The 27513-nt window shown below is 42.8% G+C and overlaps 1 protein-coding gene across 1 annotated transcript in view; it reads left to right on the top strand.

The window, feature by feature from the left end:
- MAP2K5 (mitogen-activated protein kinase kinase 5) overlaps positions 1–27513 on the top strand; it is a 244151-nt gene that overhangs the window by 202578 nt on the left and 14060 nt on the right. Inside the window, exons 20-21 of the mRNA XM_004687642.2 lie at positions 1065–1126; positions 3816–3861. Coding sequence (XP_004687699.1) covers positions 1065–1126; positions 3816–3861 — 108 coding nt within the window. The remainder of the gene's footprint in view (positions 1–1064; positions 1127–3815; positions 3862–27513) is intronic.

The raw sequence follows: 27513 nt of genomic DNA, 5'->3' as shown, positions 1-27513 counted from the left end.
AGTCATTCCTTTGTTAATTTAAATAGGTGCATGTATCATACTTTGCAGGGCACTTTGTGTAGGGATGTCAGGGAGGAAAAAAGCCGCCGAAAGGTATTTTTAATAGCAAATGAGAATAGATGAGAATGGAGTCATTTGCAGCTGCCTACTTTATGTGGCTCTCTTGTTCCAACTGTAGGTCTAATGAGATGACTGTTAAAGTACTCTGCAGTGTAATTTCATTACATCCTGAGCCGTTACACTATAAACACAGTGGCGCTCTCTGTCATTCTTGGAAAAACTCCTAAATTCTTAAAGCCTTCCTTTGCAAATGGTAATGGGGCTTGTGCCCAGTGTTACCCGGTGGTTGTGGTTTGTTGCAGTGTTGCTTCCTGTTCTTTTAGCGTGAACCCACCTCTCCCCAAGTTGTGCTTGGTAATCCAGGTGGGAGTTTTCAGTGTGCCCCTAATCACTGGCTTTCATATACGATGAGTTTGCCTACACTGGTAAAGCCGCTGAAATTTCTTTTCAGGTAACAGTTTCCCTTGTAAAAGACTTTCTGTTAAAGGGGGGGGGGGGGTGGAATCTGATCCGAATAATTCTTCCAGCCACAAGCAGTTAAGAGCAGTTGAATATACAAATAAATGTAAATGAAAGGAAAGTGTAAATAAATAGCAAATCCAGTAAAAGAAACAAAGGTCAGCACAAGAATAATTTCACAGCTCTTTGTTAATTACAAGACCATTTGTGTGTTACTTAAATAATCATTAATTTCTCATTTACACTTTCGTACCTTCTTTCCTACCCTGTGGCTATCATTGTCCTTTTTTCACCTCCCCTCCCTCTTTGCTCTCATGTTTCTCGCCATAGTGAAATGTGTGTGGCTTTAAATTTGGCATTTGTACATAAGCATGTTGAAGAGGGTGTAGACAGTCCCTCTAATTGGATAAGACCTTATTTTCCTTTCTACTTGATGGTGAATTGTTCTATATTCTTCTTTACACTGCTTCCTTTGGGGGTGGGGGCGATAAAGAAAGAAAGGGAATGGTTGTGACTTTTGGTGACTTGTTTTTCCTCCATCCCAGGATTCGCCTGTCCTTCCGGTTGGAGAGTTCTCCGAGCCATTTGTACATTTCATCACTCAGTGGTGAGCCCGTTTGCAAACATGCCATGCCCTCAATGTAAATGATACATGCCATTAACTCTGCAGCTCCGCAAGACCTTATGTCTCTCCCCTCTTCCTTTTGGAGACGGGAGGGACTTTGGGGGCCTTGGGCAGATGGGGCAGCAAAGCTGAAGGAATTGTTTAAATTATGTAAACGTTATTTACACAAAGGGTCATAAATGTACTTCGGAGGCTGTTTCCTGTCCTAATAAACTGCTGCAAGTCAGGCTACTTCTTTGAGTACAGATACTATTGCTGTCCAATTTTTTTTTTTAAGAAATACACAATTTTATAGCCCTATTGAACAGACATATGATGTTTACTTTTATTAATGTAACCCCAAGTTACCCATAAAACTGTCTGTCACTTAATGGAAGCAGCGTAGTTTATTAATTCATCGGATTTTCAGTAAATAACTTTTATCTTTGGTTATATATTAAAAGTAACACTTGTGTCCCATCCCAATGAATTTTGATGTCTGAGAGGCGATGAAAACATGGTTCCATTAGGCCCACTTCAGCCACTCCAGAGTTCAGAGTAACCACAGCATTTAGATCAAAGGGGCGCTCAGTGTCCTGCAGCAGCCCCATGTCGTTTTGCACCTGAGGAAACAGGCATTTTTCTGCCAAGGATTCTTTCCCGGCCTTCTGCCTTTTTCCTCCTCGTTGAGAGCCCTCTTTTATTGCCCCTTTCACATCATCTACCTCTCCCCTAGTCAGCGGAGCTTGCGTGGCCTTGAAGGCCCAGTTGCTCTGGCCCATCTTGTGCCCTGTCAGGGAGAGGGAGAATGAGAATGAACATGAAGAGGAATGACCACCCCAAAGCAGATCTAATTAGAACCTGTCGTGGGCATTCTGGAACTCCTTCCCCACTGCCTTTCTCTTTCCCTCCATCACCAATACCTCATTTCAAGTTCCTGGGGTGCCACAATTGGTGCAACCAGGAGACCTTTTGCAACTGTCCCCCACCCCTTCCCCCCTGATCCTTCTGCTGATTACACTAAAGTGAAACAAGAAATATTCCTTAATATAAATGTCAAGCTTTATCACCTTTTTGACTAAGTGTAATATGTTACCTCTTAATAAAAATGTCTCATACAGTTTATATTCCACAGGAAAATTTGTGAGGAAGAGATCCCCGACTTTTAAAATTTTATTAACATTTTTATTTATTAAAATACTTACATTCTGTAGATTTTAAGCGCTATGTTCATTCGGCAAGCATTTTCTTTCCAGAGCATGCCTTGTTGGGAAAAAAGCACACATATAGTTAAACCCTGGATCCTAAGCTCGTTGATAATGTTAGAGCCATTATCCAGAAATATTTACTACTCTCTCTTAATTTCGTTAACATGCAATTTCTAGATGCACATCAGGGGAATACCCCATTTTGAAAAGCAAACCATTCATCTCCTGTGCTGCCCAGAGTGCCTGGTTTGGTCATCGCAACCCCCAAGATGCAGGCTCTGTGATGAGAACCTGCACTTATCCTGAAGTGTGGTCTGAGGCCACCCTGGGATGCTGCCAGTTCTGGGCAGATAGGAAAAGCAGCCGATAATGCTGTCTTCCTCCTGTCCAAAAATGAATCAGCTAGTATGTAAAAGTTTTACGGAAACAGAGGGGGAGATAACCTGTGTTGAAATTTCCACAGATGTCAAGCAGAAACAGAAATGATAGTGGGTAATAGCCTTGTTTTCCCAAGAGATACAGCTACTTTGGAATGTCAGATTAGGACTGTTACCAACTCCACTGGCAAGACAGCTTGAATTACTTGCTAATGGATGCAGTATTTGAGAGGTGCATATGGTTATTTATAGGGAAGGCAAATGTCCTCGAAGTCATTAATGGTTCATAACTATGGTTCTTGTTTACCAAATGATTGTTAAATCTCTCCACTTAAAAAAAAATACTATCAGCAAATGCAGAGATACTGTGAAGTGTTTTCTTCTTGTTAGAGGTTGCCTTATATAAAGAAAAAACATCTGTGTGCTTTTCCAAGTAATAGAAGCAGCCATCTCTTTTCATGACGTCATCCCACAGCTGCTGTGAGTTTAGTACAGATACAGCTCCCAGGTCCTCCCCAGTCGACTCCACCCCACCTGGAGGTGCTTGAATTCTGGCTGAGTATATGTTGCAGCCACCACTTACACCAAGTTTGTGAAAGAGAAGGAGTATTTTGCATGAGGAATGTGCCACTGTAAGCAGATTAAACAAACTCAACTTCCTCACAGCTGGAATTATCAGCTTGCATTGTAACCAAATTACAAAAGTCAGAATAAAGTAATAACCCATTTCTTAATTCCTGGCCTCTTTTACAGATTCCTTGTCATTTGGAGTTCTAGTGAAGAAATAAAATGTTTTCTCACTTAATTTGAGAGGCATGTTTCTTAATGTCTTTATATCCCAGTTACCAAACTGAAGTATATTGTTTCCTAACTTTAAGGTTATATTCAAGAATACTAAAAAAAAATCTGTTTGTGATTCATGCTATCCCCCAAAATCTGATTAATTAAACATCAAAATAATGGAAGAAAACATATGCCAATATTTTGGCCAAGAACTGAACATGTTGAATTTTGAGAACATTCACATTCAAAAAGAAATAGCTCATGGTAGAAAATTGTAGCACAAATTTACAAGTGATGAAGATATGTGTTCTTTTCCTCCTATAGCATGCGAAAACAGCCAAAAGAAAGACCTGCACCTGAAGAATTGATGGTGAGTAAACGTTTTTTTCACTTACATTAGAATTCCCCAGTTATGTATCTGTGTTTAACTTTCTGTTAAAAGAAACAGAATAGAATTAGAAACATCCAGAGACTCTGGAGAGACATTATTTATTCCACTTGGGTGTTTTAGAAACTCTTACCTCACAGTAGTTTTCACTTTTTAAAAACCAACCACTGCACTTTGAAACTAAATGCAGGCGCTTTCCCTCTGCCTCACTGAAGGGTCACAACTTAATCTAGGTTACTCCTTGTCCTCATTTGCTGCTGCAGCCTCTCAGAATTCAGAATGTTGGGAACAGAGAAGACAGCCAGCGTATATTTTTTGTGTAATCCTACAGGAAATTCTGCGTGCGGCGCGAAGTTCTCTTGGATTCACATAGAACGAAATTAGATTGGCTGCAAAAGATCAAGTTAATGTGAATCTTTGGTCTTTCCCCAGAACAAGGCTACTGGTGCTGTGTTCTCAGCTCCAAGGCCGCTTTCTTTGATAGCAAATGACAGTTTTTAGTCAAGCAGAGAGAGGAACAGAGACGCTCCCTAACAATTCCCAAATGGTCATTTATTTAGTGCAGATTGTTGATTTGACAATACACAAGCTGTTAGAATAACGTTACAATGGAGCATTAGTAAATAATAATTATAGTCTACTCTTTCTAGTGTTTTGCATACCGTTCCTTGTCTTGAGATGCTTGCAGTCAGAGCACATTTCAACCAATTTTCTTTCACCACTTTAAGCAATGTGTATTTTACAGAATCTGCTTCAGAGGTTTTCAGCCTTCATGTTCCATCCCGATAAACACTCTTAAGTGCCCAACTTCTGTATAATACAGATTTCATCCTCAAATATAAATAACAGTGTATTTCCCTTGTGTAGCATGGGTGCTTTCTAAAAAGGTAGTTTCCTCTGTCCTACTCCTATGGAGCGAAATCTCTGTTTTCAGGGTAGTTTCAAGTTAAAGTTCACCCTTAACACCTCTGCAGCTTATAACTGTGCAGGTTTCGTGTCTAGAATAAATTGGTCTTTTTTTTCTTTTTCTTTTTTTTTTTTTTTGAGGGGGCAAGTCTCTGATGATTGGAAAATGCTTGCAGTTAGTCACATTTGAGAAAACTTGGAACAGGTTCCAGAGATGTATCTTGTACATTATTATGCTGTGGCTAGATGGCTCAGCTATTAAAACAAAGGAATAGGATTTCTTAAAGTAAATATGTTTGTAAATGCATGTTTCAATGCAGCAGTGATTGGCCACTTAGAAATAAAATATCTACAGATCATACGTGCATCCATGAGTGGGTATGGATTTATGTGTTGGTGAGAAACCCCTCTCTTGGGTGATCCTCTGGGGTGGCAAGTCATAAAGGCCAGGCTAACGGGTGAGTATTTCCAGTGCCTCGGAAGCAAGGGTGTGCGGGGCTGTGCATGCAGAGGCAGGGGGCGCATATTTTTGTTATCTCTTTGCAACTGTACACTCTGGCGTCTGCTGTCCTATGTTTTTAATTAATAAATATCAATAAATCAATGATATATTTAGTTAGGGAAGTATCATTCTATACTTAATTTTTTTACAGATTTATTTATTTATGCATACAGAACTGTGGTACAGGCCAGAGGGGCAGGAGTTGAAAGGATTCACCAGAGACAGAGTAGGGAGCAGAACAGGCAGCTTAAGGAAGTACACTGCTGAGGGGAGCAGCAGGCAAGACACAAGAGGTCTGCCACACCATGTGGGTCACCTCCCTGGCTGAGGATTGAACTCATGCTGAAGCGGTTGAAGCTGGCTTCCTAGTGCTGTGCTTTAACTCACACTATCAGGAAGGACCTGCTATACTTTATTTAACATAATTTCTGATGCCACCCACAGTTTGATTCAAATGAATTTATTCCTTTGGTGAGGCTCCTGGCTTAATGAAGTCTTAGAGAGGGGGTGGGAAACAGTGGATTTTGTGTGAGACTCCATTGATCACTGGGGTTGAACCCTGGCTGCCGCAGGCCAAAATATCAGGAGTGAAAGTAAATCGTCCCTGACTTGAGGAACCAGAGTCACATCATGGGTACCCAATCTTAAAGAACCAGTCTCTTTATTCCTTCCAGTATATTAATGGCTTTAATTTTTCCTTTCCCCTCTCTGCATACAACCTATTTGATGTTTCTCCCATCTGGAAGCTCAGAGCATCCTCTGGAATGCGTGAACTGAGGGATCCATTTGTCATGTGGTTGGGGGCCTGCCTCTCATAAAAAGTGCAGTTTGGCCCTCCCTGGTGGCGCAGCAGGTTAAAGCACAGCACTGAGAATCTAGAGCCGCTTCCGCATGAGTTCAATTCCCGCCTGCCCCGGAGGTGACCACATGGCGTGGCAGACCTCTCCTGACCCGCCCGCTGCTCCCCTCAGCAGTGTACTTCATTGATCTGCCTGTTCTGTTCCCACTCTGTCTCTGGTGAAGCCTCTCACTGCCCCTGAGGCTCTGGCCTGTGCCCCAGTTCTGTATGCACAAATAAATCTTTAAAAAAAAAAAAAAAGTGCAGTTTATCTCCCAAGCACACGACATCCAGCCAGTAGGGGACCTGTGTGGCCTGTGCAGCCTGGGCCACATCAACTGTGAGACCTGCAGGGTTGTCGAGGTGCCCCTTGTGGGCCTGCACATTCCAAATCAAAGGAAGAAAATCTGAGATGGGGTTGGATAGAAATACGGAGAGTTATACTATCAGGGAATGCTTAGATAAACTCTAGGTATGTAGCCTTGACCACGGGAGAACACAGGAAGTCCCAGTCTGAGTAAATTAAAACATAGGACATCATGGGCCAGATCACCTTGTATCTGGGCCATGCTCACATCAGCCACTCATACACGTTTTATCTTGTTTGGTGAATCCCCTTATATACCTGAATATATAAGATCATAAGATCATCATCTTTGCAGTTTTTGACCCTGTCAGTTTTAAAGATGAAATGTAAAACCCCCTAGACTCTTGAAACCATTACAATCCCAGTGGTAAAACTATTTAGTTGTTTGACTATTCCTTCACATGATTGTTCCTGGGACACTTATCAGTTTTTATGTCCCAAGTGAAAGTGTTTTACATGAACCAAGAGATTGTCCAAATAGTCACATTTTGGGGTGGCCAAGGGACACAAGAGCTGGGATAGTTTTCTGGCATGTAGCCACTAGACTACTACTTGAAATGTCCTGTCATCATCTTGGAAAGTCTCAGAACAAGGTAAACAACTGAATTCAACAAATGTTTATCATCCAGTAGATGCAAAGTCCTCAACTTACTTAACTCAGTAGAAGATAAAAGGTCACATGCATATGGCCTGGCCTGAGGGTGTAACAAGTATACATATAGCTAGAATAAAATAACTACTAGAAAAGAATGGCAGAGTTCTGTGGGATTTCATTTGGAGAAATAGGGAAATACTACATGGAGAAGGTAAAATTTGAGAAAAGGCCTTTGGAGAATGGGTTGAATTTTAATGTTTTTTTTTTTAAGATTTATTTATTCGTACAGGACTGGGGTACAAGCCAGAGGTGCAGGGGTGGTGGGAGGATTCACCAGAGACAGTAGGAAGCAGAACAGGCACATTAACAAAGTACCCTGCTGAGGAGAGCGGCAGGTGGGTCAGGAGAGGTCTGCCGCACCATGTGGTCACCTCCGGCGTGGAGGATCGAACTTACACTGAAGTGGTTGCCTCTAGCTTGCAGTGCTGCTCCTAACCTGTTGCGCCACCAGGCAGGGCCAAATTTTAATGGTTTTTAAGGGATCATTCCAGGCAAAGGAAGCAGAATAGGCAAAGCATGAGTGTGTGGAGACCCCAGACATTTTTGGGTTGTATGAAACCTCAGTTGCCTGCTGGAACAGAAACCCCTTTGACATTGGTCTCATGGGCTCATTAGATAACATACTTCACCATCAGCTGGGCAATCTGTTCAGAAATTCCACTTCTGTAGAAGGAAGCCTAGTGTCCATGTCTGCAAACTGTGACTAGTCATAGGAGTAGCATACCCACCCACAGCTAACTTTCTTGAGTTTACTCCCATTCAAGTGTAGGGAAATCCTATATACTTGGGGAGGACAGACCTTCCTTCCGTTCCAAAGCTTTAAACCCAACAAAGGAAAACCAGCCATTCAGACAACCAAGACACCATCAGCTAAGAGCCTCACATTTTGTCTGCTCTGTGATGGTGAGTCCACCAGACCCTCTTCCAAATTACCCTAATGTCAACCACAGCAAACACCTATGTCAGGGCTGCCCCAGCTCTGTTATGTAGGACCAGTAAACTTAGGAAAAAGTGTCCAAGTTTGGAGGTGACAGTTGTGATGTTCAACAGTCTTTAGGCAACCAAGAAGATGCCATGGCTTATATGGAGATTAACCAGCTTCTGCCAGTAGGAAAGAATTGTTGGCACTGCAGCAAGAGAAGGGAGGATGATAATACAACAGTGATTTAAAAAAAAAAAAAAAGGCTTTCTCAAAATGTCAACCAAATTGAGAGAAACAGCATCAGTAAAAGCAGCCTTTAGGGCCCTCCCTGGTGGCGCAGCGGGTTAAAGCACCGCACTGAGAATCTAAAGCCACTTCCGCATGAGTTCGATTCCCGCCTGCCCGGGAGGTGACCACATGGCGTGGCAGACCTCTCCTGACCCGCCCACTGCTCCCCTCAGCAGTGTACTTCGACGATCGGCCTGTTCTGCTCCCCACTCTGTCTCTGGTGAAGCCTCTCACCCTCCGCATCTCTGGCCTGTACCTCAGTTCTGTATGAATAAATAAATAAATCTAAAAAAAAAAAAAAGCAGCCTTTAATGCAGAAAGACACCCTGCAATGGGAGCATTGGGATAGAGAGATTGCAGGCTAGTTTTGCTATTCAAAGTATATGTTACAATATTTTTAAATAAAGGGAAGGAGAAGCATTATTGTAAAGACCATTTGCTCTTGTAAGCCACAGAGGATTTCCTCTGCAAACTTACTGTCCTTTGGGCTTCTTTTGTCACTAAGGTCAGGCTGCAATTAGCAGGGAAAGGCTCCACACTTCCTTCCCACATCAGCCACTCCCCACTTCAGTGTCTCCATATGCAAAACTAAGGGGGTGGATTAGATCAGCTGTCCTTGACCTCGGGTCTGTGACTTCAGGAAGTCTGTTAGAGCCCCTGAAATTACATCCAAACTTGTGTATGGATTTGGGGATTTGCATTTTTTTTTTTTTCTGAAAAGAGGAATTCATGGCTGTCATCCGCTTTTCAAAAGGGACCATGACCCTAAATGATTGTAAAGCTCCCTGGCTACCTCCCCATTCTCTTACTTAGAGCTCAGTGGCCAGGAGCTGCTGAACGGCTCAGGGATTGGGAGGCTTTCTCTTGGAGGGGGTGAGCTTGGTGTGTGTGTGAGGCGGGGGAGTGGCAGGGCCCTCCCAGTGGGGCTTTCCACCAGCTGTCAGGAAGCCCTTTAACCTCCCAGCCTATCTTGAATGTGGGCCTTGACTCCAGCAGAGAGAGTGGGCCTTGGGCACCTCTGCAGTTACAATTTGGGTTCAGAGTGCTGTAGATCCTTCTATGCATTTAGAGTATTTCCAGAAGCTTTCCATGTCTAAGCTCTATTTAATGGAATCTATGCATAGTAAGTAATCAGGTCAGAAGAAGCAGCATCCCGGTTTGAGATCAATCGCTGGCTAATACTTTATCTAGGCCACTTTATTATCTCATGCTGATCCGATTCCCATTCTCCTCCTCCTTTGTAGCACACACTTCAGCTGTGATAAAAAAAAAAAAAAAGTACGTATCACATACATATTAAAAACATATACCCATTCTATCTGTATGTAAATTCGTGAGGCACAGCTGGATATTGCAGAGGAGTTTGATTTACTAATAGTTATTATCTGTTCTAGCTGTTCAGTGGCAGAGAGAATTTCAGAGAAACAAGCTGGCGCAGAAATTGTCTTTATGCTATTACTCGACTGCTTTAGTAATTGTTTAAAAACATGGGTTTTCCCCTTCGTTTCTAATAATGCCTGTTATTTTGTGCATTTCCTTGTACATTCCAGTGCAGGGCGTCCTCGTTTAGCATTTCCTTAGGTTTGGTTTTCAATTCAGGCTCCTAAGAAGAAACACATCGTGCAGTTTGCAATTGAAATTTGACATTTTGCTTAGAAAGCAAGTAAATACTGGGACTGAAAATACAAGAAGCAGGTGTGGGTCTTGGGTGAGGGATGTCACTTCTAATCAAAATAGTACTTTGAGATTTTTTTTCCCCTTTCGTCTAAATCCCAGCAGCTGCAAACTTGAAGTGTCTTATTTCTCAGAGAAGACTTTATGTATAGGAGGTGGTATTGTTTGGGGGCTAATAAACACCAAACCACTCTAGAAAAATCTGTTTAAACATTTAATTACTTGCAAAAAGATGTTAACTTGTTTAACTCCTCTAAATTAAATTGTCACTGGTAGCTTTTCTGCTTATCCAGACCTGATTGTAATTACATTCAGATAGTTTGGCTGGTGATTCTCTGTTAATCAAGGTATGTGATTAATTGGGCATCTGCATGGCCGTTCTAAAATTCAGGGGGAAAAAAACACCATTTAAATTTTTGGCTTTCTGGCATTCAAATTCCTGTATGACCCTTGGTTTTATACCAACTGTCCTTTATCAGCCCCAAACCCGTCAAAGACAAAACGCACTGGACATGACAGAGATGATGCTATTCAGGCTATCACTTTAGGGAAATGATTATTAGTGAAAATTACCTCAAAAAGGTGGGGTGCTAGGGACCAAAGTATGGAGGCAGGCAAACAAGGGAGTCTTCAGCATCTGGTGGAGTCACTAGTAAGATGGAAAAGCATCTTATCTGAGAGCACTCTTGTTCTTTGTAGTTAACAAGAGTGAGGTTTCTTACCTGTGTTTTTTGTTTTTGTTTTTTTTCTGGGAGCACAGAGCTCAGATAAAGTTCAACATTAGTACCACATTCTAGTAAATGTACCAAAGATGGGTTCAAGTTCTTCTTCAAGGCTTTTGGGTATCCTAAGCACAAACATAAGAAGCTTCTTTCTGCACACCCCACCACCACCACCACCCCCTTGAGCGATGTTTATCAATATGGATCACTGTGCTTGCAGCCTGGGCTTTTTAAGATACTAATGATGGTTTAATAAACAACTCTGAGTGTGCATTCACTTAACTACATTTAGCTACTGCCTCTGTCATATAAAGCCTGTTTTAAAATATGCTCTTAAAAGGCTAGACTCATATGTGGGTCTGTCCACCGATTCTTGTAGACATCTTTTTTATTCTTTTGAAGGTGCAAATCAGTTATTAGCTAAGCAACCCAGAATTTGCAGGGAGAAACCCTGGCCAGGATTGTAACTTCAACTAGATATTTCCTTCCAGCACAAAAGGCATAAGAGGCCTGGGGGCTCACCACACGGTCCACTTGACAACCATGTAATGATTTTTTTTTTCCAAGTTCTGAAGGCCATTAAAATCATCTGTTTGTGTCTGCTTATAAATAGGAATCCACTAGTAAGTTGATTTTAGCTTTTTAATTGCACATAATTACAACGGCAGAATCTCTGTCTGGATGCTTGAGATCGCACTAAATCAGACAGCTTTAATTTGAATTTTTGATGACACGTTAGCACTTCAGCAAGAACAGAGAGATTATAACCCTAGAAAACAAGCTTTGTTTTTCCATAGACGTGACTGCTTAATCTTTTCACGAGACTTTAGCAGATAAAATATATATGTGTGTTTATATACATGAACATAGCAAGAGAGATACAGATAGATAAAATCTGTCATTCCTTGATCCTGGTAATCTGACAGTTTTAATTTCCCAGTTAAGGATAACTTCTTTCCTCCATCAGTCAAGTCAGTTCTCTTAATATGGTGATGATTTGCTATTTAAGATTGTGATTTTTTGAACTCTTGCCTGCAGTGCTTTTTCTTGTTTTACTGGACTGACTGTCACCTTCTGCATTTCATTTCAAGCCACAAGGAGGCTGCATCACCAACCCTCCTCCTCCCCACCCCACCCTAGAGGTTTGCTATCTGGGATGCAGTAAAGTGGCAGGTCGCTGGGCCCACTGTTGGTGTTTCGCCACATTCACAAGGGGCTAAATTGGGCCTGTGGCCACATTACTTCCTCACATGCCGCCACTCAACTCAGTAGTAGTGTTATTTAATGGTGGTCTCCACCAAGAAAGTCCCCTCGCCTGTTCCTGGAGGTCTGAAGGTCTCAGTCCTCCTCCCTGCAGCTCTCTTCTGCTCCTCCCCTTCAAAGAACTTGCTCCCTTCTTTGAAGCCTCCAGAATGCATTGTCTCTAATTTGGAAGAGCACTTAATTACGTAAATTATATATTCACTTTACATTCACAAGTTGTTCCATGTAGTAGTGGTTCCTAACCCATCAACTCATCAGAATCATCTCAGTAGTTTCAAAAAGAAGAAAAAAGGGGCCTCCCTGGTGATGCAAGGGATTAAGTCTCAACACCATGAAGCTGTCTGCAGCTCAAGTTCCATTCCTGACCAGGGAAGTGACCCACATATGGCATGGCAGACCTCTCCTGCTTCACCCACTGCTCCTTTCAGCAGTGTATTTCAGAAGATCTGCCTGTTCCACTCCCTACTCTCTCTCTGGTGAATCTTACCACTCCACACCTCTGGCCTACACCGCAGCTCTTGCATGCAAAAACAAATCAACCTTTAAAAATAAATAAGGAAGAAAAAAATGGCTCATCCCCAACCCAGGTCAAACACTCCCTGGCATTTGGGCATGGAGCAGGTATTATTTTATTTATTAAAAGCCCTTTGAGGCCTCCCTGGTGGTGCCACGGGTTAAAGCACAGCACTATGAAGCTAGCGGTAGCCACTTCAGCATGAGTTCGGTCCCCAGGCTGGGAGGTGACCCACATAGCCCAGCAGACCTCTCTTGACCCACCCGCTGCTCCCCTCAGCAGTGTACTTCGTCGATCTGCCTGTTCTGCTCCCATCTCTGTCTCTGGTGAATCCTCTCACCCCCTGCACCTCTGGCCTGTACCCCAGTTCTGAATGTATAAATAAATCTTCTAAAAAAAAAAAAAAAGCCCTTTGAGTAGTTATAAGGAGCAACCAGAGGTGAATTTCACTGGTTTAAGGCCTTTTTTCCTCCAACTAGATTCTACGTTCCTTGAAGGAAGATGATAATCTTACAATTCAGTGCCTGGCTTGGCCCTCTCCTGCTGTTGTTTGGATGAGGTCTCTCACCTAATTAAGAGAAATCACTATCAATTATTCTTTGCAGTGCCACTCTCTATCCAATTTACTAATCCACTTCAGTAAAAAACTGTACTAGACATTGAATGTGCAGAAACAAACAAGACATATCCTTGTTCTCCAGGAACTCAGAATAGGGTTAAGGAAACTGATCCAAGGACAAGCAAGCCTTGGACATTGTGGCATACAGCATGAGTTAGGGTAACCAACCTGGCTTGCATGATCAAAGGTTTTTTATTTCCTGCGCTGAGAGGTCATCTGGGTAAAATAATTTGGTGCCGAATAATGAAATCTCTAGGATGTGTGCAGTGTTTTTCTAGGATCATATTCGAAGCATTAACTACCTGTACAGCCTGAGTGCTGTCAATCAGAACAGGTACCAGGGTTCAGCCATCCCACCGGGAAGCCGGGAAAGTGCAAGAAGGTGTAAAACAGGCATTGCTCAGCGCCTTTGAGCTCTGCCACGCAATCTGACCACTTGAGAGAATCCATGTTGGACACTTTATCTCAACTCAGGGTCATAGGAGCAAGACCAGAAGGAGACCACCTGATCAGCCTGGTTAGATTGATGGCAGGTCCACTTCAGGAGATCATTGGTATCTTCTGGAATAATGGCTTAGGTCGAAAAAGGCCAGAGACATTTAGCCATTTGTGAGGGAAGTATAAAAGGATGTTGAAGCCTAGTCTTTGTGATTTGGGAATTGTTGTTGAAGGCAACAAACTGATTTCCCTATGAGCATTCTCAATTAATAGAATCAATTCGTATCTATAATTAATGAGTCTAACCAGGAACTTCAAGGCCTGGAAAAATAGCAGAAGTCTCCTATTTACAGTTGTGGCCAGCTGGATTTGTTTAATGGGTTGTTTGCATTTTAATTTGTAGCCGTTCTCAGAGAGACCTTTGGGGATGGCAAGTCTTGCGGTTTCAGTGAGGCCTTTGTAGATACAGTTATTTGGGAGGCCAAATCTGCCTGCAGATAATTTGAGGTTCACTTGGCCATTTAGAGACTGCAGAAAGGCAGTGGAGACGCTAGGGCCTTCTGTCCTCCATCGAATTCTCAAGATTGGAACCAAACATTAGTCCTTGGTCTACCGAGAGACATTTGCTGGAGAATGGACTAGTTTCTTCCCAGTATCCTGGTTTACCATTTCTCTGGCTCTTCATATAAATGCTTACTGATTCTGAAGTAGGAGAAAAGGTACCACCAAGGTTCCCTTGGCACAAATAAAATGGGAATTTTCAAATGTAACCCGATTAACTCTTAATTGTATACCAGTAGCCTGTGTGCACCTCAGCTCCCTCAGAAGGCTTCTGAATGGCCTGCATCTCTTTTTAAACTTGGGGGGAGGGGGATTCAATTAATAGCAGGACTTTCTAATTGTGGGATTGGTGTGGCGTTGACAAAAATTTGTATAAATAGGGTACATTTTTCCACTTAAGAGGGCTGTGCTGAAACATTTTTAATTGGATTTTCATGGTGATTGACAGCATTTGATTATGACAGTAACTTTATTTGGCTGGACTGCTTTAGCCTCTTGTTCAGATTTTTCCATCAAAGCTCTTTTTTATCCTCTGAATCCCCAGTGGAGCAGCAGTCATTGTGGAAGAGCCTTTTAGCACCTTTGTTGTGGCCATCCCTGGTGATGATTGGGCCCAGCTGGTAGTAGATAAGAAAATGTTCCTTTCACAAAGAGGCTGCCTCTCCCGCCTCTGCGGTTTCAATAATTTTAAGAGCCCCCAAAACCTGTTGAGGATTAGAAGTAGCTTTAGATGTGAAATGAGTGTTAAGTATTAGTAATCGGGAGATTAGGGCCCCAGGGACAATGAGAGATAAACAACTGCAATTAAGGCAAATCTGCCGATGTAAACAAAATTTAGCAGAAACAGATGCCCTAACCATTTTGGGGGATTGATTTGAGGGCACCAAGGAATCGATTTTTGTCTTGTTTACACTTTCAAACCCCTGTGATATACTGGAAGCCTAAATATTTCATACAGCCTGATTTTAGTTAATTTTTTTCCAGCGCCTCTCAGTAGGTGCCTCTCTTCTCGCAGTGACCAGGCCTGAGTTTATTCAGCATTCACAGGGAGCAGCTAATTGTCTATGAAGGGCCCCCGTGTTTAAATGGGCTTGACAGGAATTTAAATTTTGTTTCAATCAACCCCTGTGCTCACAGCCTGCTCCAGTTTCTAATTTTTAAATTAAACATGATTTTTTTTTTTAAGCCACAGCCTTGCCTCTGGAATACTCTGGCTCTTGCTCTCAGGAAGGCAACCCCAGTATGCCGGTGTGTGCAGGGCCTGAGGCTCCAGTTCTGGCTGGGAAGTTCTTCCTCCCATACAAGCTTTTCCTCCCTCTGTCAGGGAGGTCAGCAGAGCTTCCAGTGGGCGCATTCTCCTTCCTGCCTTTGGGAATGGCCCCCTTTCCAGCTCTCCTCTGCAGGTAGCTGCGCCACGTCATCTGGAAAGTGGGTTAAGTAGCAAAAGAAGGCATAAGGATGGCTTTAAGGGGCTGTGCGTAGGTGCAGACTTGTATTTCAGAAGCCTTTCTACTCTTGTGAGATAGAGAGTACACCATGGGCATCGTGCACTGTACCTTTCAAGGTGCACTCATCATTTTTATTAGTTGAGCCTCTGTGCTCCCTGTCCTGTCTGAAGCCCAAGAAACAATGTTAGCTCTACATCTTGACCTCAGCCAGCTTACCGTCTAGCAGAAGAGCCAGACACAGGGGAGAAAGTGAGAACGTGGGTGAAGTCAAACTACTTTTTGCAATCAAAAACAAAGCTAGGTACAAATATCTACAAAGAAGAAACAGGTTGGATTTCAGCAGTTTGTGTTTTTGCAGCCAAGACGCTGCTCTGGGACGCTTACTCAACTCCTTCTCTTTGCCCCATCCCCACCCCCAGTCCCCATCACACTGGCTGGTTGTGACCAGGGCCAAGATCTGGGGTTGGGGGGCGGCACACAGGCTGGACCTCAGGACCTAGCTGAACCTCGGTACAAACACCGAACAGGAACTGGGGAGAAAGTCACAACCCACAGTTTGCAGCTGATCTGTTAGTTGGTCATCTAACAGGAAACAAAATCTGTTCATTACTATTGTTTCTTGGTTTTGTCATCCTGCAGCAAGAACTAAGGGCAGAGTGTGTTCCACCGTTGTCTAGCTACAAACCTTTTGTTTCTTCTACCATCATGTATAGACATGAGCAGCTTCTAAGAGATAGCCCTTGAGTTTAGGAGAAGTTTCTCTTAACTCAAAAGTCTTTACCAAGCACATTCTACATACAAAATATATTGCTAGGCATTGTTTATTGCTACTCAGATCTGGGCCATGGATCAGTGATAGCATCAGAACTGTTTCTTGAATTTGATAAGGAGTTTGTCCCAGAATGTAAATCAAGCATGCCTCAAAGTTTTCTGTCAAAGTTTTCTGTTCAGTTCACCGAGATTTTTTTTTCTGGTGAAGGAAGGAAGAAGCTATTGTGGGGATTAACACTGTAACTAAGCTCCTTATCGTGTTAAGTCCTTAACTTCTTTGATAAGGTGTTTGAAACTGACATTAAGCAAACAATGAATAACAAAAGCAGGTCCTCCCGTAACCTTTCATTCAACAGACTGAGATTTTTTTCTCATCAACATCATGCCGAACATGTTGAAGGAAATTATTTTATTCAGGTATTTGAGTTGCCCAGCTGCTGGGAACACTGGCTAGTTGAAACATGCCTCTCTCCCCAGGAGCTTAGTGAGTGTAGAATTAAGGCCATCCTGAGCCCTGACATCCCCTGCATACCGGTAGCTGTTTGGCCTTCTCTGTTGAATAACTAACTGATCAGAAAGAACTACATGAAATAGCAGCCAAACCAGTGAGTGCCTTGCGACAGGTGAACTAAAAAGGCAGGAGATATGGGAGCCAGCCAGACCCCAGAGCCTCTCAGGAAGGCCCTCCGCAGACACCCAGGTTGACACAGGTGTTCAGGGCATCGGCATAGCTGGAGCGCAGGCTGGGGCCGTGAGCATGCTCACTTCTGTCACTGTGACAGTAGGACTGGAAGCTGGAAAGGTTTGTGACCGTACTCTGGCCGTGTGAGTGACATCTGGAGGGGCTGAGGAGGGACACTTGATCTGCAAATGAGTGTTGTGATTGTGAGACAGGAAGCAACATGATAAACTTGAGAGACCATTGACCTGGGATTCAGAAGTCCTGAATTCAAATCCAGGCTCCGCCGCTACTAACTGAATAATCAACAGTTACTTAGCTGATCTGAGCCCCTGGTTCTGTGAAAACGGGATAGTGATAACAACCTTGAAGGGCAAGTTGTTGTTTTTAATAACATGTAGTATGGGAAAGTGTTTGTAAACAGTTATGAATGGATATGAAATGCTAAATTATTCAGCCTCTTTGAGTTGTGACTTTTTCACCTGTTCCTGGGGATTTCCACCTGGTTGCTTCTGGAAGACAGTTGTGTTTGACAGAACTTAATGTGACTTAAAACCATGTGTGTGTGTGTGTGTGTGTGTGTGTGTGTGTGTGTGTGTGTGTGGTATTTGCAGCTAGTGTCCAGTGAATTGGCAATGACTTGTGGGTGGGCACTGTCCCCCCAGTGATGAGAAAATCTTCACTTCTATGCCTGTTTTCTAGCGTGAGTAAAATGTAATGAGCATCTTGTTTTAGGGGAGTATTGAGAAATAGTCAGTTAACCATCAAGTATTTGTTGTTCGCATCTAGGAGGTACTGTGATGGGTTCAGAAAAAAAATTTTAGGAGCATCCATGTCCTCAAGGAGCAGACTAGACAGGCCCAGAAGAGACCTTCTGAGAGGGCGGGCTGTGCTGCCTTGGCCTGGCCTGAGAGCTCAGAGGAGGGCAGCTGGGCTGCGTGGTCAGGGAGGTGGCGTGGCTGCAGCTGGACCTGCAGGGCTGGAAATTGTCTGAATGTGGGAATCAGAAAGTGGTGTCTCAGCACAGAGCCAGCTCCGCCCTCCTCCTCCCTCCTCTGCAGCTGCTCCGTTTCACACGTGTCACTGAGCCTCAGGTCCTTTCCTATGAAAGTGGGAAATTTAAATGAGATGAACGTATGTTACGTGCTTAGCGTGGTGTCCGGCATAAAATAAATGCTCAGTAAGTGGAAACCGTTATCGTCATCAGCGCCGCTAATAACAAGAGGGAAGACGTTACAGGAAGGAAAAATAGCGCAAGCTAAGACCAGAGGAGGTGGGACTGTGAGGAACCTACTCTGGCCAAAGCCCCGAGGACCCCTGGCAATGAGGCGGGTGGGCAGCTGTGATCTGGAGGGGCTTTGCACATCGCAGGGGTGTGCAGCTGTGGGAAGCTGTTGGTAGCTGAGAAGGGCAGTGGCTAGAAGGGAGCTAATCACACCTGCTCCAGGCGGGCCCACTCTTGCACTGGCACCGACTTACAATAAAGTGTCCTAACTCTTTGGTTCGTTCTGAAGCCCATGAGGGTCTCCAGGCGAAAGAAGAGGAGCCTGAGTTCAGAGCCCACAGCTTCTCGGCAGCATGTGATTGTCGCTCTTCCTGCATCTTCCTTTTCAGTGTCCTTTCTGTCACTATCAGAGAAAATCATTAGTATGCTAATCTAGCTAGCCATCATTTTAACACTGACCTTTGCTAACCTGCCTTTGCAATTTCAAGATCTATGTTTGACTTCTCTAAAAGTAACCTTAAATTGTAGTCTTGTAAGAATTCCAGAGCTGTATCCTTCACTCCTTCTTCTAATGAGGTTATGACCAAATGCTCATTATAATTGCTTTAGACTCCTTTTAATTTTCAAGCTTATTAATCATAAGAAGAGTTATTTAAAATTGCATAAATTAATCTTAGATTAAAAGCCCATCAAAGCCTCGAAACAATTAAGAATAAGTAGGATTTCCCTGGGGCAGCAAGTTTTATTTTAATATTGTAGTCAGGTGGATATCAGAACCTTGAAGTATGGTAGTGATTAATGTATGCAAAATTTAAATGAGATTTTTTTAAATGGCAAATCTAAATCACATATTGACCTAACTGTAGGCTTTAACTGCATTGTCTGTCGTATATTTAAACTGTTTACTAATCAACATTTTAATTACCGCGTATGCTGGCAGACCCTAGGACAAATAAAATCTACCATTTTAAAATGTTGCTGCAAAAAGTCTATTTCTAAAAATACCCAGACTCTGCTACTGGGAAGGAAGGAGGGGTGAGAAAGCAGAGCAAACTTTTCACAGCAAGGAGACACTCGCCAGTCAGTGCCAAGGTGTCCAGCTGCCAGACTTCCCGCACCCTCACCTGTGACTCCTGGTCTGAGACAGCCGCCTGCCCCCAGAACTGCAGCTGGGTGTTCTTTGGAGTGGATTCGTGTTTAATTAGGGAAATACTTCCCTGGGTGTGTTTGAGCCCTGGTTGCCAGAGCTTTATTCACTTAAACAATGTATGGCCCTGGGGTCCCTTGGCCCCACCCTTTTGTGATAGGAGATGAGCTGTTTTCAGAAATTGTATTCACCCTCAGCCAAAGTCAGCTGCCTTTTTTGTCTCTCCTTCTGCACCACTGCTAGGGTGGGGAAGCATCCCTGAGAAGATAGCCATGGGCTGTGTCAGACTGGGAAGAATTTCTCTCCCTTACAAATACTCCATTTCATTATAGATGGAGAAGAGGGTCACCTTGAACAAATTATTTCACCCCTCAGAACTTCAGTTCCCACTCATGGAAAGGGGATAATAATAATAATAATAAACTCACTGTTTGGGGGAAAATTCAGACAAGATGAAACAGTATAAACCCTTTAACGTAGAGTTGGAAGACATGCCATTCCCCAGAATATTTGTTCTCATCCTCATCATTTGTTTTAGAAGGTAGTTTTAAAATTATGGCCAAAGATTATTCAAGTAGGATATATGAAGAGGTCAGTAGTCTTCCACCTCCACTTCAGTGACCCATCTTGCTCTCTAGAGTGAAACATTGTTCATAGCAGCTTGTATACCCATCTAGAATTTTTTTTATTGTGCTGTGCCCTTTTTCATATATCTCTGGGGTTTATAGCCTTTATATAAAAGGCTACCTTTTTCTTTTTAGTGACTGTATGATATTCCATAATGCAGGTGTACCATATTTATTTGACCAGGACCCTCACCTAAAACATGTTGACCATGTCCAGACCTTTGCTATTAAGATTGTGGCCATCTGTCTGGAAATGAGACTGTTTCCCCTCACCTCCTCTGATAGAAACTAGCACACTCTGATCTTTGCCAGCTATCAGTGGCCAAGTGATACCTACTGTTACTTTGCCTCCATTTAGTAAGTATAAAGTTGAACATTGTCTAAGTGTTCGTTGTCATTTGTATTTTTCCACATATTTGGCCTGCTTTTCTATTGGCTAGGTTGTCTTTTCCTTCACCTCACTGAACCTCGATTTTCCCATCTAGAAAAGGAGGTGCAAGGCACAATCTTCAAGGCCCCGTCTTATAGTCTGTCCCAGGCCCGAGTGTCCTTGGGGTGCTTTTACACTATCAGGGGTTCCCGCTGTTCATGACCCTGCCAAGCCAGCATGAGATTGCAGACCCCGTAGCTGGGGATGAACTGCACAAGGGCTGTTTTCTTCTTTTGTTTAGTTGTATGTCTTCCTCTTTTAAAAAAGCAGGCTTGGAAATTACAAGGCAGCTGGGATTGAACTTCCTTTAAAGCTGCCTGTAGACATCAGGAATATTTATTTTTTCTATTTGTTTTAAGCCTGGGACGACTGTGTGGTTTTCTCAGCACTGTCCTGATGGAGCCCTGACCAGCAAGCGTGCAATGCCCCTAGCCCTAATGTGCCATTAATGATAGGTTAATGTACAGTATAATGTTTTGGGGACTATGGGTTCATTACACTTCTGAGTGTGAGGTCTTTCCACAGAGCGCCCAAGGTCCCATTGCATTATATCATGCAATAAAAATACCCTTTTCATATCACACACTAATAAACTGTATTTGAAATGCTGTCTGAGGGCGCTGCCGTCTTGTCTATCGACTGTGCACGAGTGCAACAGTTAGGATTCCTTTTATCTATTTTGTGTTTAGTTACACGGAATTCTGAGCCCAGGGATGTCTGCTCACTCTGGTTTTCAGCGGGCTATCAGGTTGGGTCTTTCAGCCTCCGACTCGGGAAGGGTTGTTTAATAAGTGGTAAGGGTCCTATTACATGGCGGCAAGATCCCCGATTCTTTAGCCTGTCCACCCACATGATACACGTGTGGAATGCAGCTGACAGGAAAGCTGGTCTCATGTCTTCCACACGCAGCACTCGACATGTGTTAGGTATTTTAAACACTTCTGTATGACTCCCCACCTGTTTCCACAGTGGCCCTGTGCTCAGAATTTCACAGCCCTGCTGCTGTCAGAACTCACAGAACTGGGGAGAAAAGCTGCAGTGTCAAGGCCGAAATCCTAGGAGGCGCAGGAGAACTCAGAGAGGAACCCCTCACCACAGACTCCCCTCCCAGAGCTCAGAGATAGAGCTGGGCTGGGCCAAGTGCACATAGACCAGTGCACAGTTAGTCTCAGCCCTGCGAGCTGGTTTCGTCCAATGGTTTTCTTCTCAGTGGCTAGCAGGTAGCCGAGGTGGCTTGGAAGCTGGGGTAACTAAAAAACAGAGTCACATACATAAGCAAGGAGAAGGGCATCTGAATTTGGGGGTGAGGCAAAGATGAGGATCGGAGCACTTTAAAGCACCTACGCCATACTTTCCTCCAGGGCAGAGCATGACATCTGTCTGTGATGTAGAAGGTTATTTGTGGGAAAAGAGGGACACAGGAGAATCCCAGAATCTGGCTTCAGGCCAGGCCCTGAGGCTGCAGCCTAAAGCACAGTTCTCCCTGCCTTACTACTTGGTGTCCCTGTTTATAAAGTAGCCTAGCGTCTGCTTCCAACAGGACCACAGATCACATGACACACCGAACTTGAAAACACCTCCTTAGTACCTGGCGTGGGGTAGGTGCTCACAGTGGTCACTATTGAGTTGCTGTTAGTACTGCCTGATAACAAAAGGGACAGGTTTTGGAGGTGTGATGCCCAGTTCAGATCCTAATTCTGTCCTAACCAGGTCACTAAACTCTACCTGATTATTGAGTCCACAAATTGGAGGTTTCAGTAATACTGTTCAGCTAGTTCACAGAATTATAGAGACACTTGAATTAGATAAAGATATTGGAAACACTCTATGGAATGAAAAATCCTACTCTGTAAATATGCTATTTCTTTCTCCGGGGCAGCATGTTCAAACTGCATTAACTTTGAATGAATATGCTTACATCATAGCCCATAAGCATTTAAAAAAATTCACTGGTCTACCCGCCTCACCACCAGGGAGCAGGTCAGGGTCAAATGTGTTCTTTAAAAAAAAAAAAAAAAATTTATTTATGCATTCAGAACTGGGGTATAGACCAGAGGTACAGGGGTAAAAGGACTCATCAGAGACAGAGCGGATAGCAGAACAGGCAGATCGACCAAGTACACTGCTGAGGGGAGCAGCGGGCGGGTCAGGAGAGGTCTGCCGGGCCGTGTGGGTCAGCTCCCTGGCCGGGGATCGAACTTGTGCTGCAGTGACTGCGGTAGTTTCTTAATGCTATCCTTTAACCCACTGCACCAGCAGGGAGGGCCCCAAATGTGTTCTTAAATTATATAAAAGTCAAGGCAGTTTTTACTTCTCACCTCTTCTTAACAGAGCAGCCTGGTCAAGCAGAGTCTGTGCTCTCATCGGGGTGGGAACAAGGAGGGGGGAAGAGGTGCTCCCAACAGCAGCTGAAAGATCAGAGACTGTGATGAAGGCCCTACTTGGTCTGTAGCTAAGAAAATGATGGAAAGGGAAAAAAAAGGAAACTGCTGAGACGGTCCTGCAAAAGACTGGACCTTTTGGGTCTAGCCAACATCTCCTTAATTGTTAGGAGAAGAGTATTTAAGTTTCAAGGATAATTAGTTTTTCTTTTAAGTGTTATTGGGTTGAACTAAATCTTTTGTTTTCAGATGTGGGGACTTCAGAACACTTATATAAGCCTCTCAGGGGTTAAATTTGTCCTTAGGCCTACCAGGACTTGAAAAATGTTACTCTGTATCAAGAAAACCAGAAGTGACAAGTTCATTTAAAAAGCCTGGTTTGTCATTGTTTATCTAATTTTCAGAGTTGACACAGAAAATTAAACCAGCTGACACTCACTTTCTGACCGGCTCCCTGCTCATTTCCCTGGTCCTTTCCTACCTGACCTTTGCAAATACAAAATCCTCCAAACCCCAAAATATAAAACTTCCCACTGAGTTTCCAAGTTGCCCTGCAGTCATTCCAAGATTCTGTCATAGGATGCCATCCCTGACGTTATTAAAAAAAACAAGATGAGGTTATAAATCTGCTCTGGGAGGTATTTCGTTTTTTCCTCCGCTTCAACCATAAATCTTAGAAGTAATCAAACACTCTGCAAAGGAAGCCACGATAAACTTGGGCCCTAAGTGGCCCCATTTGTCTTTACTGAATTCAGGGGATCTGAAGGCCTGCTGGCCGGCTGACGTCACACGCTGCTGCAGAAAGGGGGCCTGACCCAGGGGCACCTCCACCAGAGGCCCTGTTTTTGATGTCCACAGTCCAGCACTGGCTAGCTAGGCCTTTCGTTTTGTCTCCAGCACCATGGAAAAGGAGCTGTTCCATAAAAGAAAATTATTCAGGTAGCTGAAGCATATTTGTTACAAAATCAAAACTTTTTTAAAAAGTTACAGAGGAGAGGGCTTAGCAAATGTAGTATGTCCCTGCCATGCCCCTAAACAGATGACATGCCTCAGGATTTGGGTCTTTAAGAAATTGGTTTGCTCGTCATAGCGAACTCTTCTGCGATACTGGTGTCTCCTGGTACAAACATGTATTGACCCCATGCTGGATGGATGGTTCTTCTGGTTTTGCTGTGGGGTGAATCCGGGGGTCCTGTAGTGTGCTAATAGATACCATGACCTGTTCCTGTTGGGTTCCTCCCTCCAGCCGCACTCCCCACTTCTAGTGGCTGTTTCTTCAATGCTTTAGGTTGGGACTGCATTAACTTTGAATGAATATGCTTACATCATAGCCCATAAGCATTTTAAAAAATTCACTGGTCTACCCGCCTCGCCACCAGGGAGCAGGTCATGGTCAAATGTGTTCTTTAAAAAAAAAAAAATTTATTTATGCATACAGAACTGGGGTATAGACCAGAGGCACAGAGGTGAAAGGACTCACCAGAGACAGAGTGGATAGCAGAACAGGCTTCATGACATCTAAATACAAGAAAACTGACTTGACTAAAAACTGGAAGAACTAACAGTAATGTGTTCAAGTTCTCATCTAACTTGCAAATGCTTAGTCTTAGGCAAGGGTATCACTCAGAGTAACCTATAGACATGGGACCTCTAGTTTTGAAAACAGGCTTCTTTTTTTCCTAATTTTCTTTTCTTTTCTTTTTTTTTTTTTTTTTTTAGTAAATAAAGAGATTTCATTAAATCTCTTACCCAAACTTAGAGGCAGGCACATAGGAGCCTCTGATATATCCATGTGGAATTTTACTGAAAGTCTCCTTGTAAACTGGAGCATTAACTACCAGGAGAAGCAAGCTTGTAACGAAAAAACTTTGTCCTTCTCAGCAGTGAAAATAGACTTGGTCTCCTGGCTCTGTGGGGGCAGCCAGCTTATTTGTAACCAGATGAAGTGCACCCACACTCACTCACTGCGCGCATGGCCAGCGACACCGCCTCAGAAAACGCAGGCCACCCTGTTCAGCACCACAGAAAACGCATTTCAGGCTTCCTTACATTTAATTTTCTTCAACATTACCTTGCAAACCACAGCAAATCAATAACAGAATAGTTAAGTACCACAGGTTCTTTGAGTTTTGTTTCAGAAAATATTGCTCAAGGCTAAAAGTGGGTCCTATTGATGACTTTTATTTGTGACTGGAGCACAGAATGATCAGAATTTTCAAATGGTCTGCTTCCTTTTTGAGGATTTCCTTAAAGGGCAGGGTGGGGGGTGGCGGGGGGAGAATTTCAAGTGGAGAACATTGGTGGCGGGCAGCGGAAACTCTGGAGTAACTAGTAATTTTCAATCCTGTATTTTATACAGTAGACCTCATAAATTTGGCATTTGTATGCTTGCTTCAGATTTTCCAAAAGTGTTTTCTAGTCAGCCCCTGGGACTCCATCACACCCACACCAACAGAAACCCACCCTGCCAAACTGAGCGAGACTCGAATACTCTGGGGCAGCATCGCTGAAAACAGCAGAAGTGATGGCAGGGTGGTAGTTCTTTATGGGAAATGTGGACATCCAGAGACTTGAGCAGAACTTTCTGCTTTTGTTAATTTGATAGCATCAAAATTTTTTGACATTAGCTTCTGTCTTTGTGAAAAAATTGGAAAAGCTGTTACTATGGTGGATTTTAAGGGATAGCAGCCTTGGCCTAATTCAAACAGTGGACATGAAGTGCTTTGAAAAGTTGAAAGCATGACACCATACCTAGGCTGGAAACCCACCTAGCAGGGCGGGGCTTTGTCTTAGCTCATGGCCACGCTCAGCCACCCGCCTCCCCCTTCTCACTGCCTCAGCATCTTCCAGAGTGTTGACTTCATATCATTCAGGTGGTATGTCATTTTTTAATTTTTGCTGCACTTATGGTAATGTATCCTTACATCATTCCTGATGTTTGCTAGTGTCTTCTCTTTACCAACTGTCAGAGGCTAGTCTACTTTATTAATCCTTTTTAAAAGAACCAATGTGGTAATTGGTAATTTCTTTGATATCTCTCTATTCCTTTGTATTCTTATTTATTTACTATCTTATGTTTTCTTTGGATTTTCTTTTTGTTCTCGTCATAATTATTAAATTTGATAGCTCATAAATTTCTAATCATTTTCCCCTGATATACACATACAGAGCTATAAGTTGCCATCTAAGTATTACTTTAGCTGCATCCCAAAGACATTTATATGCAGCGTTTTCATTGCATTCAATTCTAAGCAATTGTCCTTTTCAATTAGCATTTCCTTTTGTGACCCATGATTTAGAAGTATTTATTTCCACTACTCAGAAGTTTTGTTTTCTTGTGATTGTTGTCTATTTTTGACCATGTTGGTCAGAGAACATGTTCAATATACTATTTCTCATTTGTTAAGAATTCATTACTATGTAGTTGATTTTTTAAACATTCTCTTTGCTTAAAAAGAATGTCTATTCTCTAATTGTTAAATGAGGTTTCCTATTCACATCCTTTCTGTCAGTCTTGTTAACTGTGATACATAAATGTTTTCTTGCCTTATTCATTTTCTATCTGCTTTATCCATCAGTTGCCAGAAGAGCTGTGTTAAAACGACCCCACGACTGGGTTGACTTTGTCTGTTTCTCTATGCAGTTCTGTCAGTGTTTGTGTTAAGGGTATAGTGTTGCAGTAAGACTTATGTCAAAAAAATATTATGTCTTCATTTCAAAGTGTTCCCTTTACCTTTATGTAGTAACTCTTTATGTAGTAACTCTAACATATTTTGTTCTAGATTTTATTTTTGTCTGATATTAATATATCTATGCTGTCTGATAGGAGCTAGTATTTCTTTGTATTGTTTTTACTATCCATGGGCTTTCATCATGTCCATTTAAATGGATCTCTGCACTTTGTTAATGTTTTTAATTTAATTTTCTCTAGCACTGTTTTAATTGATTGTTAAATCATCTATATGTATTGCTTATTGGAATACTTGAATTTTTTCTACCATTCTGTTTTTTCTCTTTATTACAGTAGGTTCCCACTTTCCAATCAGTTTACTATTCAATCAAATCTCTCTATGATGAGCTCTTCCTATTAAAATGTAATTTACTTTATGTTTTAATATTCACATTATTATTGTTGCCAACTAGACCATACAAGTGTGGCATTTGTGGGCAGGACATTTAATAAGTGTTAGCTTATGAGACTAATCAGGACGTATTGATTAGTTTGATGGTCTTTTGTCCCACGCATCTACAATTCTATTCAGTAAAGTATAAAAATGTTTTGGTTTTTAGTTATTATGTATTCTTTCATATAAGTGGCTGTTGTTGGGGTATGTAAACATATTGTGCTAAATCGTGACCATGCTTCCTAAAGAGCATATTCGAAAAAAATGTTTAATTAAATTAGAATAAGAAATTATTTTTAAAAAGCACAATGATGGTGTAAAAGCTAGTAACTGGGCCCTCCCTAGTGGCGCAACAGGTTAAGATGCAGCACTGTAAGCTAGTCACAGCCGCTTCAGGGCTAGTTCAATGCCCAGCCCCAGAGGTGACCCACGTGGTGCAGCAGACCTCTCCTGACCCACCCACTGCTCCCCTCAGCAGTGTACTTCGTCAGTCTGCCTGTTCTGCTCCCCACTCTGCCTCTGGTGAAGCCTCTC

The sequence above is a fragment of the Condylura cristata genome, unplaced genomic scaffold (assembly GCF_000260355.1).
Source record: "Condylura cristata isolate star-nosed mole 26May11 unplaced genomic scaffold, ConCri1.0 scaffold00023, whole genome shotgun sequence".
In the NCBI taxonomy this organism is placed as follows: Eukaryota; Metazoa; Chordata; class Mammalia; order Eulipotyphla; family Talpidae; genus Condylura; species Condylura cristata.
The sequence above is the reverse complement of the archived record's forward strand: the minus strand, read 5'-3'. Positions and strand labels throughout refer to the sequence as shown.